The sequence below is a fragment of the Bos indicus genome, chromosome 7, assembly GCF_029378745.1.
Source record: "Bos indicus isolate NIAB-ARS_2022 breed Sahiwal x Tharparkar chromosome 7, NIAB-ARS_B.indTharparkar_mat_pri_1.0, whole genome shotgun sequence".
Taxonomy (NCBI): Eukaryota; Metazoa; Chordata; class Mammalia; order Artiodactyla; family Bovidae; genus Bos; species Bos indicus.
Genome location: NC_091766.1, coordinates 6,269,815 through 6,296,103, shown reverse-complemented (window position 1 = coordinate 6,296,103; position 26,289 = coordinate 6,269,815). Strand labels below are relative to the sequence as shown.

At 48.4% G+C, this 26,289-nt stretch overlaps 1 protein-coding gene across 4 annotated transcripts in view; it reads left to right on the top strand.

Annotated features, from left to right (window-relative positions):
- NWD1 (NACHT and WD repeat domain containing 1) overlaps positions 1-26,289 on the top strand; it is an 82,040-nt gene that overhangs the window by 20,603 nt on the left and 35,148 nt on the right. For all 4 annotated transcript variants that reach the window (XM_070792588.1, XM_070792590.1, XM_070792586.1 and 1 more), the window contains 7 exons: positions 2,560-3,832; positions 9,085-9,288; positions 10,894-11,053; positions 13,114-13,231; positions 14,589-14,747; positions 22,802-22,999; positions 25,972-26,094. In XM_070792588.1, coding sequence (XP_070648689.1) covers positions 2,560-3,832; positions 9,085-9,288; positions 10,894-11,053; positions 13,114-13,231; positions 14,589-14,747; positions 22,802-22,999; positions 25,972-26,094 — 2,235 coding nt within the window. The remainder of the gene's footprint in view (positions 1-2,559; positions 3,833-9,084; positions 9,289-10,893; positions 11,054-13,113; positions 13,232-14,588; positions 14,748-22,801; positions 23,000-25,971; positions 26,095-26,289) is intronic.

Below are 26,289 nucleotides of genomic sequence, written 5' to 3'. Positions count from 1 at the left end.
GCATCTGGGGTCTGTACTTTGGGATGGGCCCGGATTAGCATCTCAGCCCTGCCCCTTTCCAGCGCATGACCTCTGGCAGGCTTGGAGCCTCTGTTTCTTCATCTGTAAAATGGAACTGCTGCTGCTGCTGCTGCTAAGTCGCTTCAGTCGTGTCCGACTCTGTGAGACCCCATAGACGGCAGCCCATCAGGCTCTCCCATCCCTGGGATTCTCCAGGCAAGAACACTGGAGTGGGTTGCCATTTCCTTCTCCAATCCATGAAAGTAAAAAGTGAAAATGAAGTTGCTCAGTCGTGTCCGGCTCTTAGCAACCCCATGGACTGCAGCCCACCAGGCTCCTCCGTTCATGGGATTCTCCAGGCAAGAGTACTGGAGTGGGGTGCCATCGCCTTCTCCCAAAATGGAACTAGTCAGAAGTAGTACCTAGGGGAGTTGTTATGGAGATCTGAAAGGTCCTGTCTCGGCCGTGATCTTATTCAACAATAAGATCACTAAGCAATCATGTCAAACCTCACCCACTAGTAAGCCCCTTTTGAAAGAACAAATAGAAATTCCTAGACATCAGCAGGGATAAGGCAGTGTGTGTGGGTGTGGAGGTCAGAGGCGTGTATCTTTAGACCATATTATTTTTCAGGCACCTTGCTAAACTTTCTTTAAAAAAAATTTTTTTTATCTTGAAATAGAGTTTCATAGGAAACTGGAAAAAAAAAAAAAAAAGAGGAAGAGGTTTCATGTATCCTTTACCCAGATTTCCCCAAAGGTAACATCTTGCATAACTAGGGTACAATATTATAACCAGGAAGTGGACATTGTTAGAATACAGAGAGAGTAACAGAAACCATTTGTGCATGTGTGTGTATGAGCCTTTTCTTTCTCTGCAATTTTATCACCTGTATAGCTTCAAGTAACCACCATGGTTGATACACAAGGACTGTTCCCTGACCACAGGGTCCCTCCCACTGCCATTTAGAGCTACACTCACCCCTCCCCACAAACCCCAGCCTTGGCAAGCCCTAACCCAACTCCATCTCATTTCTTTTATTTCGACCATGTCACAGAAGATAAAATCGCAGACTGAAACCTTTTGTTCCTTCAGCATAATATGCTCAGCTTTTCACAAGCATTATTTCATAGAAAATCCCCATAGCAGCCCTTTCAATTTTGGGATTAGTACTCTTGTTAAAAGGAGGAAACAGAGACTCAGAGAGGTGCAGTGATTTTTCCCAAGGTCACACAGCCTATTGCTGGCAGACAGATAGTCTTGGATTGGTTCATGCCAAAATGTGTCCAAGAAGCATCCCATTTAAGGACTGCGAGTTGCCTTCATCTCTGATCTCCATTCATGAGGCTAAAGGGGTTGTGGGGTCAGATCAAGGAGGACTTTTGAGTGGCTCTTGTCTTTGGCTCTGAGACTGAGTCCTGTCTCCAAGGTCCTGACTCACTCATCTGCAGAGATCTGGGAGCCTCTGATGAGCCCAGAGCAGCTTCAAAAATAACTCAAACCTGATTGCGATTTCAAAACAAAGGCCTCCAAGGAGAAGTCAATGTGGGCTCTTGGCTCTAGAAGATACAGGTCCTCAGGGCAGCTGCTGCATGCTCTGGGACAGGAGTCAGCAAACCATGGCCCAAGGCCCAAACCCAGCCCACTGCTTGTTTTTATAAATAAAGTTTTATTGGAACACACTCAAGCACATTAGTTTGTAAGTTATCTATGGCTGCTTTCACATGGCATGACATTAACCTTTTTGAAATGAACAATTCCTGCATACAAGTGTTTGAGCTTTTGTTTTCAGTTCTTTGGGGGCCATACCTAAGAGCTGTATAAACTCCATATTTAACTATTTTGAGTTTGATGGCATTGTTTTATGATGAGACTGCTTCACATACACACTGCTTCACACAATCTGTGTGTTGCCTACACCAAGGTATCTTTGATTTTGTTGTTGTTGTTCAGTTGCTAAGTCATGTCTGACTATTTGCAGTCCCATGGGCTGCAGCATGTTGGCTCCTCTGTCCTTCAGTATCTCACAGAGTTTGCTCAAACCCGTGTCCCTGGAGTTGGTGATGCTATCTAACCATCTCATCCTGTGCTGCCCCATTTTTGCCTTCAGTTTTTCCCAGCATCAGAGTCTTTTCCAATGAGTCAGCTCTTCTCGAGTAGTGGCTAACTCAATGCCACTCTTGGTGTGGCCTCTGAACCCCAGCCTCAGCATCACCTGGGAGCTTGTTGGAAATTCAAACCATAGGCCCTACCCCGACATGCAGAATCAGAACTTCTGGAGGCAGGGTCCAGCCATGTAGGTTTTTGTGAGCCCCCAAGTGACTCTGGCAAACTGTGGCCTCAAGGCAAACCTGGCCCATTGCTTGTTTTTATGAAAAAGTTTTGTTGGAACACACTGGAGCCCATTATTTTGGATGTTGTCTATAGTTACGCCAAGTAACTCTGGCCCATGTTAAGCCTGAATTCCAGTGTTCTCATTCCTGGAATGTGTGTCCCAAGTGTCCCCATTTGAGCCAGCTGATGACATAATGCTGACCGCACTCTCTTCTACTTTTGCAGTCATTGAGTGGGAAATAGAACGGGCCTTGCTGAGCTCAACGGTTGGGGATCACGGGGCAACAGTCTTCCTGAGAGAGATCCAAGACCTCAATAAACACATCCTAGAAGACTGTGCCCTCAGAATGGTGGACCGTCTTGCAGATGGTTGCCTGGACACGGATGCCCAGAACCTTCTCAGCAACCTCAAGGGGCGCATCGCTGACCGGCAGCCTGGAGTTCTCAAGGCCCACCACCTAGCGTGGAGCCGAGACCTGGTGAACCCCAAAAACAAGGCTCATGCCCGATACCTGAAGGAGCTGGGGGAGCAGTTTGTGGCCAGGGCCAACCATCAGGTTCTTGAGTGCCTCCGGGAGCTGGAGGCAGGCAGGCAGGAGTTGGCATGGCTCTACCAGGAGATCCGCCACCACCTGGGACTCAGTGCCGAGGTCAACCAGACCTTCTGTGGGCGCCAGGAGCTCCTGACCCAGCTGGGCCAGCGACTGCGACAGAGTGATGGCCACCCCCACCCACCCCTGGTGCTTTTTGGACCCCCAGGGATTGGAAAGACGGCTCTGATGTGCAAGCTGGCTGAGCAAATGTCGGGGCTGCTCGGCCGCAAGACAGTGACCATTCTGCGGCTTCTGGGGACGTCACAGATGAGCTCTGAGGCCCGAGGCCTGCTCCAGAGCATCTGCTTCCAGGTGTGCCTGGCCTACGGGCTGCCCCTGCCCCCTGCCCAGGTCCTAGAGGCCCACACCAGGCTGGTCCAGTTTTTCCACATCCTCCTCCACACCATCTCCAGCCGAAACTTTGAGTCCCTCGTGATCCTGCTGGATTCGGTGGATGAGGTGGACTCTGTCCACTGTGCTAGGAGGATCCCCTGGCTGCCTCCCAAATGTCCTCCGAGGGTCCACCTCATCATCTCGGCCTGCTCTGGACAGCAGGGGGTTTTAGACACCATTCAGCAGGTGCTCACGGACCGAGAGGCTTACTGGGAGGTGAAACCCCTCTCTGGAAACCAAGGGCAAGAGATGATCCAGCTCCTGCTGTCTGCCTCGAGGAGGACACTGAGTCAGGTGCAGAGGGACATGCTCTGGGCCAGCCTCCCAGAGTGTGGACACCCAGGGCGGCTGAGGTTGGCTTTCGAGGAGGCCTGGAAGTGGGCCTCCTTCACTGTGCCAGCCCCGCTGGCCTCCACTGCTAAGGAGGCGATGCAACAGCTGTGTGCCCGCCTGGAGCAGACACACGGGCGGCTCCTGGTGGCCCGCGTGCTGGGCTACATTGTGTCTTCCCGGTGAGTCTCTGCTGGGTTCACTCTGTTTTGAACTGAGATAGTATGCGTGCATTCTTCTCCAAGGGCTGCCATAACAAATCACAACCTGGGTGCCTTAGAGCAGTGGAAGTCTTTCTCTCACAGTTCTGAGGGCCAGAGTCGGAATCAAGGTGTCAGCAGAGCCACACTCCTGGAGGCTCTGAAGGAGAATCTGTTCTAGGCATTCTCCTTCATTTCTGGTGTTGCTGGCCATGCTCAACATTCCTTGGCTTGTAGAAGCATCACTCCAGTCTCCACCTCTGTCATCTTGTGGTCTCCTCCCTGTATGTCTCTCTGAATTTCCCTCTTTTCTTGGAAGGACATCACTCATTGGATTAGGGTCTACTCCTATCCGGTATTGTTACTGACCGGGGTTCTTGGCCTTCTCAATCAATAGAAATTGATCAGAGGCCAGACAAGAAATCCAGGCAAGGATTTACTGGTACTTCTGCTGTGAGCACAGGCTTTCTAGGTGGCACTGGTAGTAAAGAACTTGCCTGCCAATGCAGGAGAGGCAAGAGACTCTGGGTTCGATCCCTGGGTCAGAAAGATCCCCTGGAGGAGGGCATGACAATCCATTCCAGTATTCTTGCCTGGGAAATCCCATGGACAGAAGAGCCTGGTGGGTTGTTGCCCATGGGGTTGCAAAGAGTCGGACACGACTGCAGCAATTTAGCATGCATGCATTGCTGCAGCAGTGGGGAGGGGGCACAAATGACAAGCTCCCTTGCTGCCTGCTCCCAGTGAGCTGGTTCCTTATTTGGGTAAAGGTAGGTGTCAGGCTGGAGGGGTAGCTTAGGTGGTTTGTCCACCCCTTTGGTGGTGTGAAACACCCTGCTTTTGCTCCCAGCTCTTCAGAAGTGGCAGTTGGGTTTTTGGTCTTTTTCTGTCTTATCCATAATTTCCCCAGTGGTGCATGCATGAAGCTATTTTCAGTTCTTCATAGTTTGTTTGTATTCTGTTGTTCGAGGAGACGTTTGTCCAGGTGCAAACACCACAGCAAAGGGCCCCAAGTCCCAGGTCCCAGCCCGTCTCAGTGGGACCTCATCTTGACCACTTCCCCAAAGACTGGTTTCAAATAAGGTCCTACGCACAGGGTCCCCATGGGCATGAATTTTGAGGAACACTTTTCAACCTAGTATCATTCACATCATAAAGTTCACTCTTTTGAAGTGTCTGGTTTGGCGGCATTCAGTACATTCACAGTGTTGTGCTACCACTAACCGTGAGGAATGGGTCCTCACCCTGCAAGGGAGGCCCTGTCCCTGTCGGCAGTCACTCCTCCTCCTCCTCTCCCAGTCCCCGGCAGCCATGAATCTGCTTTCCGTCTCCATGCATTTGTCTAGGTTATCTCCCTTTCCTTCTGTCTGTCTATGTATCTGTCTATGTCGCATCACCAGTTCAATGGACATGGACTTGGGTGAACTTCAGGAGATGGTTAGGGACAGAGAGGCCTGGCATGCTGCAGTCCACAGGCCTGCAAAGAGTTGCAAAGAGTTAGACGACTTAGTGACTGAACAACTACAATAATACATATCTATCTATCATCTGTCAGGGCTTCCCAGGCGGCTCTAGCAGTAAAGAACGCTCCTGGCCATGCAGCAGATATAAGAGATGAGGGTTTAATCTCTGGGTTGGGAAGATCCCTTGGAGAAGGGAGTGGCAACCCACTCTAGTATTCTTGCCTGGAGAATGCCATGGACAGAGGAACCTGGTGGGCTACAATCCATGGGGTCACAAAGAGTCAGACACGCCTGAAGTGACAACACAGCACGTCACATCATCTCTCATCTGTCTATCATGCTGCTGACACCTAGTGGTTGGAGGCTAGGAATTCCACTAGCATCCTAGATGATCTGACCCTTAGCATCACGGTGGGAGGCTGAGAAACTCTGTTAGGCATGCATTGTGGCCTTTTCAAACACCCTCTGTACAGAGTGGGTAGCTGAGTGTCTGTTGTATAGGGCTGCTGAAAGAAAGAATGAGACTATACCTGCAAATAGACATCACCTGGCCAAGGTCACTCAGCCAGCACCAAATGCAGAGTGGTGTGACCTCACACACAGAGCTTGTCTGCAGCGCAGGAAAGGCAGGTCCCATGTTGGGGGGCAGGTGAGGTGCCTGCTTTGGGTCCACATTGTCACAGGGATGTCTCTGGGGATGGAGAAGGGCTCTTAACCTAGTGGTTCAGTTGTGACCTTAGGCACACCCCCCAGCGCACATCTCTAGCACCGTCCAGTAGAATATTGGCAATGAGGGCAACGCTCTATATCTCATTGTCCACCGTGGTAACCACGAGCCACGTGTGGCAAATAGACACTTGAAAGCCAGCTTATCCATCCCAGAAACCGGATTTTAAACTTCATTAATTTTTACCTTTCAATGACTGTGTGTGGCTGGTGACAACTATACTGGACATCGTGGCTCTAGACTCGATGAGACACAACATCTTCAAGAGCAGGGATGGAATTGAATTCCTTTCCCCCTGGCCATCCAGGACCATGAATACGCAAACCTCAGTTTCCCCATCTGACAAACGGAAGAAGGCCCCCTCCTGCACAATTCCAGCTCTCGAGGGCACCTTATCAGAGGGACTCACATGCTCCGAGAACCATCTCTCCCTGCCACTTACCTTGTCCTCTCCTTCCTGTGAGTTGGCTTATCTTCTTCCTAGCAACTGGTGTTGCTGTTTCTTTTTTCCCGGTTCTTTTCTATGTGGCTCTCTGCACTGGAAGATCAGCTTTGTGGGCCCCGAGCTCTCTGTCCTCCAGGGGGCAGCACAGACATAACACTCCATGAACAGGAGTTAAGCAAAAGTGCCCATGCTTTACTGATGTCAGTGGCCTTCCAGAACGCAGCCCTCTGCTTCTCTGAGAATGAATGCACTGGCCTGGTCCCTACCAAGAGGGCCCGGTGCAGGGGTGTGATGCCAGAGAAGTGTGGGGCTGTGCTTCCCTTGGATATCCAGGGTGAAAGCCTCTTAGGATGTCCCATTTTTTTGATCTGGTGGACAAGTCATTCATTGTGCTCGAAACCGCAAAGAGAGAATCTAAGCCTGCAGAGTACATCATGAGAAACGCTGGACTGGAAGAAACACAAGCTGGAATCAAGATTGCTGGCAGAAATATCAATCACCTCAGATATGCAGATGACACCACCCTTATGGCAGAAAGTGAAGAGGAACTAAAATGCCTCTTGATGAAAGTCAAAGTGGAGAGTGAAAAAGTTGGCTTAAAGCTCAACATTCAGAAAACGAAGATCATGGCATCTGGTCCCATCACTTCATGGGAAATAGATGGGGACATGGGAAATAGATGGGGAAACAGTGGAAACAGTGTCAGACTTTATTTTGGGGGGCTCCAAAATCACTGCAGATGGTGACTGCAGCCATGAAATTAAAAGACGCTTACTCCTTGGAAGGAAAGTTATGACCAACCTAGATAGCATATTCAAAAGCAGAGACATTATTTTGCCAACAAAGGTCCGTCTAGTCAAGGCTATGGTTTTTCCTGTGGTCATGTATGGATGTGAGAGTTGGACTGTGAAGAAGGCTGAGCCCTGAAGAATTGATGCTTTTGAACTGTGGTGTTGGAGAAGACTCTTGAGAGTCCCTTGGACTGCAAGGAGGTCCAGCCAGTCCATTCTGAAGGAGATCAGCCCTGGGATTTCTTTGGAAGGAATGATGCTAAAGCTGAAACTCCAGTACTTTGGCCACCTCATGTGAAAAGTTGACTCATTGGAAAAGACTCTGATGCTGGGAGGGATTGGAGGCAGGAGAAGAAGGGGACGACAGAGGATGAGATGGCTGGATGGCATCACTGACTCGATGGACGTGAGTCTGAGTGAACTCCGGGAGTTGGTGATGGACAGGGAGGCCTTGCGTGCTATGATTCATGGGGTCGCAAAGAGTCGGACATGACTGAGCGACTGAACTGAACTGAATTGAACTGAAGCCTGGTTTGTTTCGAGAGTATACTGAAGATTGAGAAAGAAGATTTTATTCTTTTTTTTCCTTATGGCTGCACCTTGAGGTATGTGGCTTCCCTCATAGCTCAGTTGGTAAAGAATCTGCCTGCAATACAGGAGACCCTAGTTCAATTCCTGGGTTGGGAAGGTCCCCTGGAGAAGGGATAGGCTACCCACTCCAGTATTCTGGCCTGGAGAATTCCACAGACTATATGTATTGTCCATGGGGTCGCAAAGAGTCGGACACGACTGAGCGACTTTCACTTTCACTTTCGAGGTAGGTGGCATCTTAATTCCCCACCAGGGATCAAAGCTGTGCCCCCTGCATTGGAAGTAGAGTCTTAACTACTGGACTGCCAGGGAAATCCCAGAAGATTCTATTTTGAAAGAGTAAATGTTTGAGGAAACACTGGACCACCCCATGTAAACCCTCGTGTTGTGGCTCCCAGGAATATTGGTTTGGAAAGACCTGTCAAGAGGAGAAAAGCAGATTAGGGAGATGGCCTGGCTACTCCAATGGGGAAATTGTGGAGAACACCACCATTGACATAGCTGTGACTGTCAAAGATGAGATGAACTCAGTGGAAGAGATCTCAGAGAATACTGATGTTAACATCTACCTCGTTGGACAACATAAAATTCCAAGTGAGCAGGCATTCTGTATGTGTAAAGAATGTGGGAAGCGTTTCCAGCAAAATGAAGACTAATCAATATCAGGGAATTAAACGCACACACACAAGGTGTTTGTATTCTTTGTAAGCAGAAGCCAGCCTCTCTCTCTCATCTGCTTTGAAATGAACTCTGCTTGTTCTCCAACCCAGAGGAAATTTGTGGACAAGTCCCTTAGTTTTTCCAGGCAAATGCTTGCAGGTATTATGAAGTCCATTCCAGTCCGATGCTCATCGTGTTTAAAGCCACTTCCTTTTTCAGGCAAGAACACATGGGGTGGTTTATGTATTATTTTCACAAGTTACTTCTCTTCCTGTGCTACTCGACTCATCTGAGATTGGGGGAGGGATGGTTCAGGGTTCTGTAGGTGTGAGAAGGAAAGAAAGATCAGGAAATGTCTTACTTGATGGGTACAGCTGGAACCAGGTATGAGTACCAGCTAACCGTGGGCTCTGTCCAAACGCTGATCTCCATGGTGAAGCCTTCAGTGATGGGCAGGATGCCATAGAGCTGGTCACATCTGTCCCTCGCTCAGCTTCTGCCTTCTCCAAGTGCAGGAGACACAGGTGTGCCCCCACGCCCGTCCGTCCTTTCCACAGGCAGGGGCTCTCAGAGGCGGAGTTAAAGGATGTTCTGTCCTTGGATGATGAGGTCCTGCAGAGCGTGTACCAAGACTGGACGCCACCCAGCAAAGAGCTTCTGCGCTTCCCACCCCTGCTGTGGGTGAGGCTTCGTCGAGATCTGGGTAACTGCTTGGCCAGGCGGCCCGTGGACGGCTTCACCCTTCTGGCCATTCCTCACAGGTGAGTCGAGCAGGTTGGTGACACTGTCTGGGTGGGACGCCAAGAGCAAGGACTCCCTGATCGGGTTCCTCTTTGTTCCAGATCCTTCTTCACTCCCCATTCCCAGGGAATCAAGTCCACTTAGCACAGCAAGCAAGGGTCTCCCCCCCACGAGCTCTAACACAGCTAACTTGTTTGTTATCATTATTAGTCACACCACACGTCTTGTGGGCTCCTAGCTCCCTGACCAGGAATTGAATTCGAGCCCTCGGCAGTGAAATGGCAGAGTCCTAACCATTGGACTACCAGGGAGCTCCCACAATGAACTGCTTCTTTAAAGTGAGGAGAAATTCACACGAAATTCATCATTTGAAAGCAGAACAGTTGAGTGGCATTTGGCATATTCACATGTTGTACAACTATCACCTCTACTTCCAGAACATTCCCACTGCCCTAAAAGGTACCCCATCCCCATTAGCAGCCACTCCCCAGTCCCTGCTCCCCCAATGCCTGGCAACCCCGAGCCTGCTTTCCGTCTACGGATTTGCCTGTGCTGGACATTTCATATGGACGTGATTGCACGCAGTGTGGTCTATTGCGTCTGGCTTATCTCACTCAGCGTGACATTTTCATGGCCTGTCTGTGTCACAGCACGTGTTAGCGCTTCATTCGTTGTTATGGTTGAATGATATTCCCCTGCAGGCATGGATCACATTCTGTTTATTCACTCATTCGTTGACGAACACGTGGCTGTTTCCACCTTTTGGTGACTGTGACTAGAGCTGCTGTGAATAGGCATGCACAAGTTTTTATTTGAACGCCTGCTTTTCCATTCTTTGGGGGGTATATATGGAGTGAAATTTCTGGATCATACAGTAACTTGTTTTATGTTTAATTATTGAGGAACCCAAATTCTCCGATTTTAAATTGGAAATCCCATGGACAGAGTCTGGAGGGTTATAGTCCATGGGTTCCCAAGAGTCAGACATGACTTAGCAACTAAACCACCACCATAGTTAATTCAGTTTTGTGTTAGTTTCAAGAAAACAGCAAAGTGATTCAGATATATACATGTATTATATATGTTATATATATATACACACATATGTTATATATATAACATATAAAAACATATACATTATATATGTTTTATATATAAATTAGTACTTATATATACATTATCTTATATATTATTATATTATATAAGTTATTTGTATATAAATTATCTTATATCTTATTATATATTATTTATACTTATATATTTTGTCTTATATATTAATATATATTTATATATATATCAGGATATTTTTATATATATTCTTTTTCAGATTCTTTTCCATTATAGATTATTATAAGATACAATTCCCTGTGCTATACAGTAGGTCTTTTTGTTTATCAAATATTCCTTTTTAAAGTAAAATTACTTAAGGAAAAAGGTAAGATGGGCTGATTTAGAGCTAAATTGTAGGTACCAAGTAGTGCAGGCGGCCAGCTGAGCCAGGAAGCATCTAGAAGGAGTTTAGGATGGACTGGCACTTGGGAACCACTTCCTGAAGTGGTGGCCAGTCACCACCTCTGAGCCCAGCCTGTGCCCCAGGCCCATCAGCCCATGTCTCCTCTCTGCAGACAGCTGACCGAGGTGGTCAGAGAGCTCTACCTGTCTGGGCCTGAGAAAGCCAAGAGTCACGGAGTCTTGGCCGACTTCTTCTCAGGGGCCTGGAGCCAGGGCATCAAGAAACTCATCACCCTGCCACTCGTGGGAAAACCCCTGAACCTGGACCGCAAGGTGAGGTGTCCGGGGGCCCCTGTTCCCCACTCTCAGCCTCCGCACTTCTGTGCCCGCAAGGCCGGGGCCACGTGCCCCCTTCCATTCCCTATTTCCAACCCAGACACACTCTGCCTCCTTTCCTTCTTTGCTCACAAAGGACAGAAAGTCCCCAAACATTATTTGAAGGGTGGGGAGCAGCAGATGAGGAATTGATGCTCCACTAACTTTCAGGATGAGAAAACAAAATCACAACATTAAAAGCTTATCTCCAAAGTCATGGCATCCCAGAATTTTAATTCCTTATGCTCTGATTCATCCTGAAACACACAAGTTTCCTCCTTGTTTTGTGTGTGTGTGTGTGTGTGTGTGTGTGAGTGGTGGGGGTGTTGATGTTTTCCTTGTGAATCCCCTGATACAATTCAATTTTCAATCATTGGTTCTCCCAAAGTGTTACTCATTTTAAAAATAACACTCATTTCACTTCCCACCTAGGAGAGTAGTGTGTAATTGTTGGAGAACACAGAGAGGATCAAACAGTAAAATAAGAGCTAAACCCACAAGTCCCTGCTCTGAAGAGCTGCTCCCAGACTTCCAGTCACTATTCACGTATTTCCTCCGTCTTTCTTTTGTACTCAGGAGCTCTAAGACTTGGGTCCTTAGCTTACAAGTTGCCACCTCTTTTTTTTTGCCTTTCAAATACCTCGAGGCCCAGCTCAAATGCCTCTCCTTCAGTAAGTCTTCCCTAATTTCCTTCCTTTTGCTTATTTGTTCTTTTTCTTTTTTTTTTGCCATGCCACGCAGCTTATGGGATCTAGTTTCCAAACCAAGGATCAAACCCGTGTCCCCTGCAGTGGAAGCGCAGAGTCCTAACCACTGGACTGCCAGGGAATTCCCTTGACTACTTGTTCTTTACTCCATGTGCCCTTCTCTCCGAGTCAGAACTCAGACTGTGTATTTATTTTATTCTTGTCTGTGCTGAGTCTTCGTTGCTGCAAGCGGTCTTTCTCTAGTTGAGGATCATGGGCTTTAGGCGTATGGGCTTCAGTAGTCGCAGCACTCGAGCTTAGCTGCTCCTCTGCACGTGGAATCTTCACGGACCAGGGATTGAACCCATGTTCTCTGAATGGGCAGGCAGATTCTTAACCACCATTCTTAATCACCAGGGAAGTCCAGAGCTCAGACTTTTTAAAAGAAGCTTTTAGTTTCAAGATCATTTTAGAGTCACAGACTAGTTGCCATGAGTGTAAGAGTTCCCGTGGACACTTCTTTTAGACTTCCCTATTGTTAACATTTGCCCTAAACATAGCACAGTGACTACAGCTAGGGAATACACTTTTGAGTCTTTTATTATAGTTTGATTTCTCTTTTGCATTTTCCCTCCTGGACAGGGAGGCCAGAGGCAGGGCCAGGCCTGATTCTTTCTCCTCTCTGGTTTCTCATAGACGCTCTCCTGTGCGCCCAGAACTCCTGCAGGCTCAGCCTCATCTCTTTAGGATGTGGCTTGCCCCTCTTCCTGGTTTCACAGCCTCAGGACCTCCCACTCCAGTCCCTCTTCCCCAGCAATGCCCCTGACCATCCAATCTGATCATGTCTCTCCTCTAATATCTCACATGGCTCCCCAGCACCCTCTGTCTCCAGTCCAATCTCCCCAGCCTGATGTTCGGTGCTTTTGTTATCTACTATCGACATCCTCCCTAGTCTCATCCCAACCATGATCCTTCACTCTGTCTTATAATTCAGCCTTCCCAAACTCTGATCCTGCTCTCTCCCACCACTGGGCACATGATGCTCCCTTGCTCTGAAATGCTATCATTTCCAATGTATTTTGCCAGACAGGCTCCTACTTACCCTGTGAGACCCAGTTTCAATGCCCCTTGGATTCCCGGAGCCCCAGACCCCTCCTATCCCAGCCTGTGTGTGGGTATGTCCTGTGTGTGGGTGTGTGTGGGTGTCCCCATCTGAAATTGTGTCACTGTCCCTCCAGTGTCACCTGGTACCTGGCCTGGCCCATGTTTGTGGAGTGAATGAATGAGATTGTGTCTTAGTGGCCTGGCTGCCAGCTCTCTCTTCCTCTGCAGGTGGCCCCTCAGCCCCTGTGGTTCTCCGACACGGTTGCAAACCTGAGGAAGCTGAAGGAGTTACCCTACCACTTGCTCCATGCCAGCCGTATCGAGGAGCTGAAGCAGGAGGTTCTGGGTAAGGTCTCGGAGGGGCTTGCGTGGGTCCCTGACCCTCTGGTGCTCCCACTTTCTGGAGCCTGACAAGGTGGAAGGGTGAAGGTTAAAATCTCTGGCACCTTTTAAAGCACTAGTTCTCACCAGAGGCGGTTCTGCACCGTCACCGCCCCGACATACACACCCACCAAGGGACCCTAGGTGATGTCTGGAGATACTTTGGTTGCAGCTGGCATCTAGGGCTAGCTGGTAGTATAGAGGATGAGAAACTGCCTTAGAATGAGAGAGACCCTGTCTACCTGTCAATCTATCACCTACCATCTCTATTCATCTACCATATACGGCTGTCTATCTAGTATCTATCTATCGCCTATCTACCTGCTGCTGCTGCTGCTGCTAAGTCGCTTCAGTTGTGTCCGACTCTGTGTGACCCCAAAGACAGCAGCCCACCAGGCTCCTCCGTCCCTGGGATTTTCCAGGCAAGAACACTGGAGTGGGTTGCCATTGCCTTCTCCGCCTATCTATCAGCATCTATCTATAATCTACCATATCTATCATGTCTCTCTCTCTCTCTATATATATATATATATAAACATAAAATCTCATCTAACATACATATCTCCTTCTACCATCTGTATCTATCATCTTTATATTTATCTATCCAATATCTATCATAACTATCTACCTACCAACCTACCTAAATTTCTCTCTCTCTACCATTATATCTATCATCTTTATATCTATCTATCCATCCATCCACCTATTTGCCTATCAATCTACCGTGTGTGTGTGTGTGTGTGTGTGTGTGTGTGTGTGTGCACGCTCAGCTGCTCAGGTGTGTCTGTCAGACTCTTTGCAGCCCCATGGACTATATAGCCCGACAGGCTCCTCTGTTCATGGAATTTTCCAGGCAGGAATACTGGAGCAGGTTGCCATTTCCTACTCCAGGGGATCTACCCGACCATCTACCATCTATGTCTGTCTATCTGTCTGTCCATTGTCTATCCGTCCATCCATCTTTCTGTCTATCTATCCCTCTCTCTCTCTCCCCATCCATCCATCCATCTCTTCATTCATTCTCATCCATCCATCCATTCCTATCATTCTCAACCAGGGATGACTCTGCTTCCTAAGGGACACTTGACAATATGCATCTTTCCGACGGTCATCACTTGGGAGGCGTCCCTGGCATCTAGTGGGTGGAGACCAGGGACACTGCTCGTCCACCCTACCTAATGGCCCCACCACAGAATACGACCCAGCCCCGAATGTCAGTGAGGCTGCGAGTGAGAACCTCAGAGAAAGGAGCTGAGAAGCCACCTCCCACGATGCGCTGAAAGAAGCTGCAGGCTCCCCACAGCGCCCCCTTCTGCCCACAGGCAGCATGACCTGGATTTGCTGCCGGGGCCTCTCTGGGGGCATCGAGGGCCTGCTGGAAGACTTTGACCTGTGCGCCCCATACATGGACTGCCCTGAGGTCAGCCTGGTCCGGGAAGCTCTCCAGCTGTGCCGCCCGGCAGTGGAGCTCCGAGGCATGGGTGAGTGGTGCGGAGACGGCGGGACGGGGGAGGTGCGGTCTACTCTGCACCCACTTCTAGAAGCCCAGTGTCTTCACTGAGTCACTCACACACCTTTCCTGTTATAGCTGAGGGCTTTCTCCTAGCTCCAGCTTCTAGAACTTTGAATTGAATCTGGGAGAGTTTAGGAGTAAAAACTACCAAGGCAGAGCCCTTCCTCTCACCTCAGCCCAGCGATGTATTCTATTTAAAAAAATTTTTTTAAGTTTATGTTTATTGTTTTAGCCTTGCCATGCAGTCTGTGGGATCTTAGTTCCCAGACCAGGGATCAAACCCAGGCCCTCAGCAGTGAGGTCACAGAGTCCTAACCACTGGACTGCCAGGGAATTCCTCCAGTATCTTATTCTAGAAAGGGCCACATAGGAAACATTTTAGGCAAAATTGAGGAAATTATGTTGACAGTATAGATAGATGGTGTTCAGTCGTATCTGACTCTTTGCAACCCCATAGACTGTAACCCACCAGGCTCCTCTGTCTATGGGATTTCCCAGGCAAGAATACTGGAGTGGGTAGCCATTTCCTACTCCAGGGGATCTTCTGGACCCAGGGATCGAACCTGCAGGCTCTTTACCACTAGCGCCACCTGGGAAGCCCATGACATTTAATATAACAAGGGAGAAAACGTTCCCACAGATTTTTTTTTTTAATTGATGAAACGCATATAATGATAATAACTGAGCACAGCTTTTTGTAAGTTAGGTCTACTCATGAGAAAGCAGGGGAAGTCTTGATCAGGCAGATAACATTTAGGGCTCAGCTGGGGTTCAAAGTTGGCATTTCCTGTCATCCCACTAATTACGCATATCAATTTAAAAACATCAATGGTTTTACAAAAACCATTCTTAGCTCTCAGGGAAAGTCGTTGAGCAGGGTTTGGCCCACGCTCTGGCCTGGAGTTTGAAGGATCTCTTGTGTCCTCAGGTGATACTCTGTCCAGGATGGAATTTTGTTTGTATTTTTTTAAAGTGTGGCAAAATGCCCGTTAACATAAAATGAACCATTTTAATTGTCCAGGTCAGCAGCATGAAGTCCATTCACACCCCGTTGCACGACCATCAACCCCATTCATCTTCGTAACTTGTGCGTCCTCTCAAACTGAACCTCCGTCCTCATTAAACACTCGCTCCTTTTTCCCCCTCCCTAAGCCCCTGGCACTCACCCTTCTACTTTCTATCTCTAGGAATTTGACCATTCTAGGGACCCATGTAAGTGGACTCATGCAATATTTGTCCTTTTTGTGAGTACTTATTTCACTTAACATACAGTCCTCAGTTCATCCATGTCAGAATATCCTTCCTTTTTAAGGCTGAATACTGTTTCGTTGTGTGTATGTGTGTGCTAAGTCAGTCCAGTTGTGTCTGACTCTTTGTGACCCTATGGACTGTAGCCTGCCAGGCTCCTCTGTCCATGGGATTCTCCAGGCAAGGATACTGGAGTGGGTTTCCATGCCCTCCTCCAGGGGATCTTCCTGACCTAGGGATCCAACCTGCATCTCTCGTGTTCCATTGTGTAGATGGGCCATTCTTTGATCATCCATTAACTCTTCAACGGACTCTTGAGTTGTTTCTACCTTTTGTCGATTGGAAGTAATGCTGCTGTGAATATTAGTTCCATTCAGTTCAGTCACTTAGTCTTGTCCGACTTTGCGATTCCATGGACTGCAGCGCTCCAGGCTTCCCTGTTCATCACCATCTCCCGGAGTTTGCTCAAACTCGTGTCCATCGAGTCAGCGATGTCATCCAACCATCTCATCCTCTGTCATTGCTGTGACTATGGGGGTACAAATATCTCCTTGAAACCCCACTTTCGGTTCTTTTGGATATATACTTGGATGTGGAATTGCTCAATCATTTGGTAATTTTGTGTTTAATTTCTGAGGAGCTGCCAGCTCTTTTCCCACACTGGCCGTGCCGTTTTACATTCCTACCAACAGCACACAAAGGTGCTAGGTTCTCTATATCCTCTACAACACTTGTTATTTTCTGATTAAAAAAAAAAAAAAAAAAGCCATCCTATTGAGTGTGAAGTGGCCGGGATGTGCTTTCTTTTCTTTCCCCTGCTATGTTCGGTCTTAGCTGTGGCATTCAGGATCTTTGCTGTGGCTCGAGGGCTTCTCTCTAGTTGCATCGCAGGGGCTCAGTAGTTGTGGCACGTGGGCTTAGCTGCCTGACAGCATGTGGGACCTTATGTCCCCAACCGAGGGATCGAACGTGAGCCCTGTCCTGTGCAAGCAGGATTCTTAACCCCTGGACCACCAGGGAAGTCCCCGTGATGGTTTTTATCATACATTTCCCAACTGGATTTTTTGTTTGTTTTTGTCTGGCCACACTGCATAGGTTGTGGGATCTTGGTTCCCCAACCACGGATACCTTGGCCCTCACACTGAAAGCACCAAGTCCTAACCACTGGACCACCAGGGAATTCCCATCCCAGTTGGATTTGATTTGAGTGTTTTTACAAGTGATTTTATAAGGATGCTTAATTCCTGTATTCCTTCCATGGTTCATTCATACCTGCAACTGCTGGTTGTCTGAGAAGCCTACCTGGCTACCACTGAGGCTGGACACCCCTGGCCCCCACACCCCTGCATATTCCATTGCTACATGCTACTTCCACATATCTTAACTTTTTAGTTATTATTTTCTCTGGCTTTCTTTTGCATCCTCTATCTGCCCCTATGCTATGCTAAGCTGCTTCAGTCATGTCTGACTCTTTGCACCCCTATGGGCTGTAGCCCACCAGGCTCCTCTGTCCTTGGGATTCTCCAGGTAAGAGTCTGTCTGCCCCTGCTCCCTGCCAAATGTCCACCCCTATTACATAGATCAGTCCAAGTGCATGGATATTGGTCTCACCAAGTTGACTTAAATCTGGGCTCTGGCATTTACTGGCAGTGTGACCTTCAAGTCCCTTACTACCTCGTCACCTCCCTCACTCTCACCCCTCCCCGTGCCTTGCAGCCTTCAGTTTTCCCATCTGCAAAATGGGGGATGTTGGTGAACCCTCCCACCTAGGGCTGCTGGGGAAACTTTGCAAGTCAATTCACGCAGAGCCTGTCCCCATGGTGCCTTCCGAGGAGCCTTTTACTGTCATGTGACAGCACTGATGCTGTTGACCTGAATGGCCTTGGAGGGGCCATTTCTGCCCTGAGCCTCCGCTTTCATCATCTGCAAAATGTTGGATAGCGCTAAGGTGGTGTCTACACGACTGAGCGACTTCACTTTCACTTTTCACTTTCATGCATTGGAGAAGGAAATGGCAACCCGCTCCAGTGTTCTTGCCTGGAGAATCCCAGGGACGGGGTAGCCTGAGGGGCTGCCATCTATGGGGTCGCACAGAGTCGGACACAACTGAAGTGACTTAGCAGCAGCAGCAGGATCCCACCCAAGTGGATGATGCTTTTGCTTTCCTCTTCTTGCATTCATGCTCACCAGAGGTTTTAAACCTCAAAGGGACTGATTTCCCAGGAAAATACCCTTGGGCCAGTTTAAGAAAAGATTTCAAAGCTCAAATCACAGTATGTTCTTTGCAGCGCTCCTTGACTGACAACCTGTGGCTGCCCGGTGCAAGGAGAAGGTGTAGAGAGAAATGTTGCCACCAGATGGTGCAGCTGAGCAACCGTGCATTCTCACAACATTCCAGTACTTCCCAGCAAGCTCCTAGAAACCAGTCCTATTATGGATATCTCCCATTGCCTCAGGCTCCAGGATGACTTGGCGTGGTGCCATTCCTGTTTGTTTTTATTTAAAAGACTGATATTTTGTTCATCATGGATCTGGGGGCATGCTTTTGATTTTCTTAAAAAAAAAATTGCATTAGTGTTTATCTTAACAGTTAAGTTTGTTAGCACCACCTTAACTGCTACGCCTGTGGTGAGTGGGACACTTGCTCCTGTTCCTGGCCTTACCCGATTTCACCCACCAGCAAACCCAGGCACAGGGCGTGGCCACCCTTGCCCCAGGCCCCACAGTTCCTGTGAGCTGTGTAAGCCGCTGAAACCTCGTGTGTGTGTGCTAAGTCGCTCAGTCATGTCCAGCTCTTTTGCGACCCCATCAGCTGTAGCCCACCAGGCTTCTCTGTCCGTGGGGATTCTCCAAGCAAGAATACAGAAGTGGGTTGCCGCTTCTGAACCTCACCATGCCTCAGTTTTTGGGGTGATAGTGATGATACATCTAGACTGCCCCCTCCCCAAGATGTAGTTACTTTTAAAATACATATTTATTTATTTATTTAGCTGCATCAGGTCTTCATTGCTGTGCACGGGCTTTTCCAGTTGCCGTACATGGGCTCTCTAATTGTGGCATGCAGTCTCAGGAGTTGCCACACACAGGCTCTCTAGTTGTGAGAGCTCAGTAGTTGTGGTACATGGGCTTAGTTGCTTTGAGGCATGTGGGATCTGAGTTCCCCAACCAGAGATGGAACCTATGTTCTGTCCTGTTCATTGCAGATTCTTAACCACTAGACCACTAGTTCAGTTCAGTTCAGTCGCTCAGTCGTGTCCGACTCTTTGCGACCCCATGAATCAAAGCACGCCAGGCCTCCCTGTCCATCACCAACTCCCGGGGTTCACCCAAACCCATGTCCATTGAATCGGTGATGCCATCCAACCATCTCATCCTCTGTCATCCCCTTCTCCTCCCGCCCTCAGTCTTTCCCAGAATCAGGGTCTTTTCTAAGGAGTCAGCTCTTCGCAGCAGGTGGCCAAAGTATTAGAGTTTCAGCTTCAACATCAGTCTTTCCAATGAACACCCAGGACTGATCTCGTTTAAAATGGACTGGTTGGATCTCCTTTCAGTCCAAGGGACTCTCAAGAGTCTTCTCCAACACCACAGTTCAAAAGCATCAATTCTTCTGCACTCAGCTTTCTTTATAGTCCAACTCTCACATCCATACATGACCACAGGAAAAACCATAGCCTTGACTAGATGGACCTTTGTTGACAAAGTAATGTCTCTGCTTTTTAATATGCTGTCTAGGTTGGTCATAACTTTCCTTCCAAGGAGTTAGTGTCTTAATTTCATGGCTGCAATCATCATCTGCAGTGATTTTGGAGCCCAGAAAATAAAATTAGCCACTGTTTCCACTGTTTCCCCATCTATTTGCCATGAAGTGATGGGACCAGATGCCATGATCTTCGTTTGCTGAATGTTGAGCTTTAAGCCAACTTTTTCACTCTCCTCTTTTACTTTCATCAAGAGGCTCTTTTAGTTCTTCCCATCTGCATATCTGAGGTTATTGATATTTATCCCAGCAATCTTGATTCCAGCTTGTGCTTCCTCCAGCCCAGCGTTTCTCATAATGTACTCTGCATATAAGTTAAATAAGCAGGGTGACAATATACAGCCTTGACGTACTCCTTTCCCTATTTGGAACCAGTTTGTTGTTCCATGTCCAGTTCTAACTGTTGCTTCCTGACCTGCATACAGGTTTCTCAAGAGGCAGGTCAGGTGGTCTGGTATTCCCATCTGTTTCAGAATTTTCCACAGTATATTGTGATCCACACAGTCAAAGGCTTTGACATAGTCAATATAGTCAAAGGCTTTTGGCATAGACCACTAAGGATGTCCCAATATAGTTATTTCTTAATCCCTGGTGGTTGTCACTAAGTTATATTTAACTCTTGGCGACCCTAGGGACCATAGCCTGCCAGGCTCCTCTGTCCATGAGATTCTCCAGGCAAGAATACTGGAGTGGGTTGCCATTTCCTGCTCTAATCCCTAGAATCTATAACTATCACTTTATATGGTGAAAGAAAATGTGATTAAGGTTCTTAGGATGGAGAGTTTATCTTGGATCCTCCAAGCAGGCCCAAAATGCAATCACAAATGTCCTTATAAGAAGGCAGAATGAGATTTGAAACCCCCCCAAAAAAGGGAAAATGCGGAGACACACAGATGAGAAGGCCATGTCAAGACACAGGCAGAAATTGGGTGGATGCACATACACGCTGTTGGTGGGAATATTGTTGCAACCACTGTGGAAAACAGTATGGAGGTTTCTCAAAAAAACTGAAAAATAGAGCTACCTTATGACCCAGTAATTCCATTCCAGGGTAAACAAAACAGAACAAAAACGCTGAAAGATACATGAGCCCCCGTGATCATAGCAGCATTATTTACAATTGCCCAGATATGAAAGAAACCTAAAATGTCCGTGGACAGATGAATGAATAAAGATTTGCTACATATATTCAATGGACATAAAAAAGAATGAAGATTTGTCATTTGCAGCCATGTGGATGGACTTATAGGGGATTGTGCTAAATGAAATAAGCCAGACAGAGAAAGACAAATACTGTATGATATCACATATGTGGAATCTAATAGAACAAACTAGTGAATATAATAAAAAAGGAGCATACTCACAAGAATAAGCTGGTGGTTACCAGTGGGCAATGGCACCCCACTCCAGTACTCTTGCCTGGAAAATCCCATGGATGGAGGAGCCTGGTGTGCTGCAGTCCATGGGGTCGCTAAGAGTCGGACACGACTGAGCGACTTCACTTTCACTTTTCACTTTCATGCATTGGAGAAGGAAATAGCAACCCACTCCAGTGTTCTTGCCTGGAGAATCCCAGGGATGGGGGAGCCTGGTGGGCTGCCATCTATGGGGTCGCACAGAGTCAGACACAACTGAAGCGACTTAGCAGCAGTAGCAACCAGTGGGCGAGGGGATGGTGAAGTGAACATCGCTCAGCCGTGTCTGACTCTTTGCAACCCCATGGACTGTACAGTCCATGGAATTCTCCAGGCCAGAATACTGGAGTGGTGTTCTCCAGAAGGTGTTCCCTTCTCTAGGGGATCCTCCCAACGCAGGGGTCAAACACAGATCTCCTGCATTGCACGTGGATTCTTTACCAGCTGAGCTACTACGGAAGCCCTAGAGGGAATGGAGGGGGCAAAATAGGAGGGGGGGAGTAAGATAGACTACAAGGATGTATTGTACAACATGGGAAATATGGCTAATATCTTGTAATAAGTGTAAATAGAGTGTAACCTTTTTAAATTGCATAAAAAATTAAAAATAAAAAAAAGAAATTGAGGACTTCCCTGGTAGTACAGTGGATAAGAATCCTCCTGCCAATGCAGGGCACGTGGGTTCAGTCCCTGGTCCAGGAAGATCCCACATGCCACAGAGCTGCTAACCCCACAAAGCACAACTTCTGTAGCCCTGGCACCTGGAGACTGTGCTCTGCGACAGAGAACCACCACACAGAAGCCTGTGCACTGCAACCAAGAGTCGCCCCTGTTTGCTGCAACTAGAGAGAGCCCACAGCAACCAAGACCCAGTGCAGCCAAAAGAAAGAAAGAAATATTTTAAATAATAAAAAAAGGAAGTTGAAGTGATGTGGCCACAAGCCAAAGATGCCTGGAGCCCCCAGAAGCTGAAAGAGGCAGGGAAGGATGCTCCCCCAAAACCTCTGGAGGGAGCACAGCCTTGGCCACACCTTGATTTCAGACTTCTGGCCCCCAGAACTGTGAGAGAAGAAGGTTCTGTTGTTTGAATCCCCCCAAGTTGTCTTGTTTCCAGCAGCCACAGGGCACTAACCCACTTAGTAACTATGAACTGCTGGTGAAATGATCCTACACATTGGTTGGGTGCCTGGGTTTCCCTGTAGGCTCAGACAGTAAAGAATCTGCCTGCAGTGTAGGAGACCAGGGTTCAATCCCTGGGTCAGGAAGATCCCCTGGGGAAGGGAATGACTACCCACTCCAGGGTTCTTGCTTGGAGAATTCCAAGGACAGAGGAGCCTGGTGGGCTACAATCCATGGGGTCACAAAGCATAGGACACGACTGAGTGACTTACACACTTGGCATTCAGAACGTAGCCATAAGCAAGACAGGCATTGTCTTTGTTTTCAGGAAACCCAAGGTCTAGGATGTGAGGTGGGGATCCTCCTGGTGCACTTGAAGTAGGGGCGAGTGGGTGGAGAGAACAGAAATGGAGGCAGAAGCGGGGAGGGCTCCAGCTGGGGGAGCAGGGCCCCTCCCCTCAACCAGCGTCCCCTCTGTTGCAGAGAGAAGCATCCTGTACACAGAACTCCTGGCCAGACTCCATTTCTTCAGCACTTCACATCCCAGGCTGGTGGGACAGCTGTGCCAACAGGCACAGAGCTGGTTCCGGATGTGCCCACAGCCTGTGCTGGTGCCCCTTGGAGGATTCCTCCAGCCCCCTGGAGGGCCCCTGCGGGCAACCCTCAGCGGCTGTCACAAAGGTAGGTGTCCCCAGCGCAGTCCCTGTCTGCCTGGGGGCAGTGGTTGCAGGCAGCTCTCTGGGGCTCCCCTCTGCCAGTTGGGAAGCCCCAAGGGTGCCAGCTGGGCCTGGCCCTGCTGTCTCATGCTGACTTGACTCCATCTGTCCCCCAGGGACTGTAGACGACTAGTGTAAATACGGCTATTGAGCCCAGAGCAAGCAGATGCTGACTGCCTCTGGGGTCTCGTCACTAAGAGTTCGGTGCCCATCTCACCATAGCTTCTGTGATTTTACAGCCTCATGCTAGTAAGTTTGGAAACTGAAGACTGGCTCCTGCCTGGCCCTGGAGAGGCTGGTGGGACTTTTAGGTTCTCCATGAGACACCAGAATGTCAGGATGAGAGGGTTTTGTTCTCTCCATCCATTTCCAACCCATCTTTCTGTCCGTCCACCCATCATCCCTCTCTTCCTTCCATTTGTCTGCCTTTCCATCCATCCAAACTCCTTCCCTCCCTCTCTTCCTTTCTTCTAACCACTCAGCTATCCATCCGTCTTTCCATTCATCCACCCCTCCCTCCATCTGCCCTTCCTTCCTTTCATCTATCCATCTGTATGTCCTTCCATCCTTCCTTCCCTTCTTCCTTTCCACCCATCTGCCCATCCATCCACCATCAGTTGTCCATATTTCCAATAGTCATCCTTCCTTTCACCATTCTATCCACACCACTTACCTTTCATTTTCCCCAAATTGCCACCTTCTATTTGCTCAAATACCCCTCCTCCCATCCAGACACTCAGCCATTCATCAACTCACCCACCCACCTATCAAATTCATCTACCCTTCTAATACCCATCCGTTCACTAACCCACTCGTGCGGCCAGTCATCTGCCTGTCCACTTACCCACCAGCCCACCACCACGCATCCAGCCCTTTATCTGCCCACCCACAGCCTCACATTAATCATGAGGCTACTGAACACAAATGGCTTGTTGTTCAAATACCAGCCATTATAACTTGTGCCTTTTCTGTGCCACAGGGTCTTGTAGGGAAAGCTACACTCTCAAGGCACAGAGCTTCAAAAAGAGAAATTCTAAGAGACACTTGATACAATGCATGGAAAAAAAAAATGATTTAGGGACAGCTACCAGAATACTGTGTTGAGAAGGATTATAAGACTGAGTCTAACAGGAAAGAATGTACATTTATTACGATACTGATTCTGATGCTGTAACAAAAGCCAACATAGCAATGGCTGAAATAAAAAAGAACTTCATTTGTCTCACACACAACGGTCCATGCATAAATAAAGGTAATACGGTGTCTTCAGGTTGTCAGGGACTCAGACATTTTCAAACTTTTTGCTCTGCCATTTTCAGTGTGAGGTTTGCATTTAATGGCCCAAAATGGCTGCTCCAGCCCTTGCCATCACAGCGGCATTCCAGCCGGGGAAGAGGGAAGAAGTAGACGGCAGTCCCCTTCCCTTCGAGGACACAACCTTGAAGCAGAACTTGTCACTTTTGCTCCTGTTTCACTGGAGAGAACATGGCCATCTTTGATTATAAGGGAGCCTGGGAAATACGCTCTTAGTCTGGGTAGCTACATACTCAACGAAACGTGTGGGCTGTGGATTTTATTACAAAAAGAAGCATGATATCAATAGAATGGCTACTGTAGGGGGTGGGGCCGATCACAGAGCGTGGTGATTGATTGGTGAGATCTGTCCAAGCATAAGGAAAGGCAGTCACAGCGCACACGTTTTTTGGTTTTTCTCATCTCAGTAGGAAAATGTCTTGTGTTTCAGACCCACTGTGCCAGTTGCATGAGCTCTAGTCATGTCGCCCGGTGGTGCTGGTGGTAAAGAATCTGCCTGCCAGTGCAGGAGACATAAGAAACGTGGGTTTGATCCCTGGGTCGGGAAGATCCCCTGGAGGAGAACATGGGAATCCACTCCAGTATTCTTGCCTGGAGAATCCCACGGACCGAGAAGCCTGGTGGGCTACAGTCCACAGGGTCGCAAAGAGTCGGACACCACTGAAGCAATTTAACACATACACACACACGACATGTTGAGGTTGGGAAGCTTCCTACCCACTCTGGGCTTCAGTTTCTTCATTTTTATTTATTTATGGATGTACCATGTGGCTTGCAGGATCTTAGTTTCCTAACCAGGGATCGAACCTGCATCCTCGGCAATGAAAGTGTGGAGTCCTAACCACTGGGCCTCCAGGGAATTCCCAGTTGCTTTGTTTTTAAGATGAAAAGTTTGAGTTCTCATTTCCAAGGTGACACAGTTCGTGAGTGATCACAAATTAAAAAAATAAAAATAAAAAAATAAGGAAAGAAGAGAAAAATCCCACCTCCTCATATCCTGTCCCAGTGAGGTGGAAATACAATCCTGGATTCTCAGACCTGGACTCTGACTTTAACACCTCCCCCACCATCTTGGCTTTCCTGGTGGCTCAGCAGTAAAGAACCCGCCTGCCAATCAATACAGGAGACACAAGAGATGCGGGTTTGACCCCTGGGTTGGGAAGATTCCCCTGGGAAAGGGAATGGCTACCCACTCCAGTATTCTTGCCTGGAGAATCCCATGGACAGAGGAGCCTGGTGGGCCACAGTCCATGGGGACAGAGTCGGACACAACTGAGTGACTGAGCACGTGGACACCCCAGTTGTAATGACCAGAAATTTCTCCAGACATTTCCCAGTGTGCCCTGGGCGTGTGGGGCAGAATCACCCCTGGGTAGGAATCGCTGAACTAGAGACACTTACGAATGAAGAGTGGTTTAGCCCATCTTCCTGCCTCAGAGCAGCTCAGAGTCTGCATCTGGCGTCTGACAGTGCTGGTTTTAAAATCCCAGCTCTGCCACTTCTAGATGTGTGACTCTGGACAAGGAACTGATTCTGTGCCTCAATTTCCTTATCTGCAAAGTGGGGGAGTATTTCATGGCTGAGAACTCAGACCCATGAGCTCTTGTTTCTGTGTGGCTGCAGGCATCACTGCCATGGCATGGAGCCTGGAGGAGAAGCTGCTGCTGGTTGGCACGCAGGAGGGCATGGTGGCTGTGTGGGACATGGAGGAACAGCAGGTGATCCACATCCTTCCTGGACACACAGGTGAGGCTTGGAAAATGGGGCTGACGATCAGGCTCCTCCTAGAGTCCTGCAGTGATCAGCCAGTTTTCAGGGTCCATTTCCCACCAATTCACTTCTCTGTATAAAAACTGTGGTCTTTGTTCCTGCATCAGCTAGCTACAGCCATGTAACAAAAACCCCAAACAAGAATGCAAATCAGAACAGCCACTGTGGAGA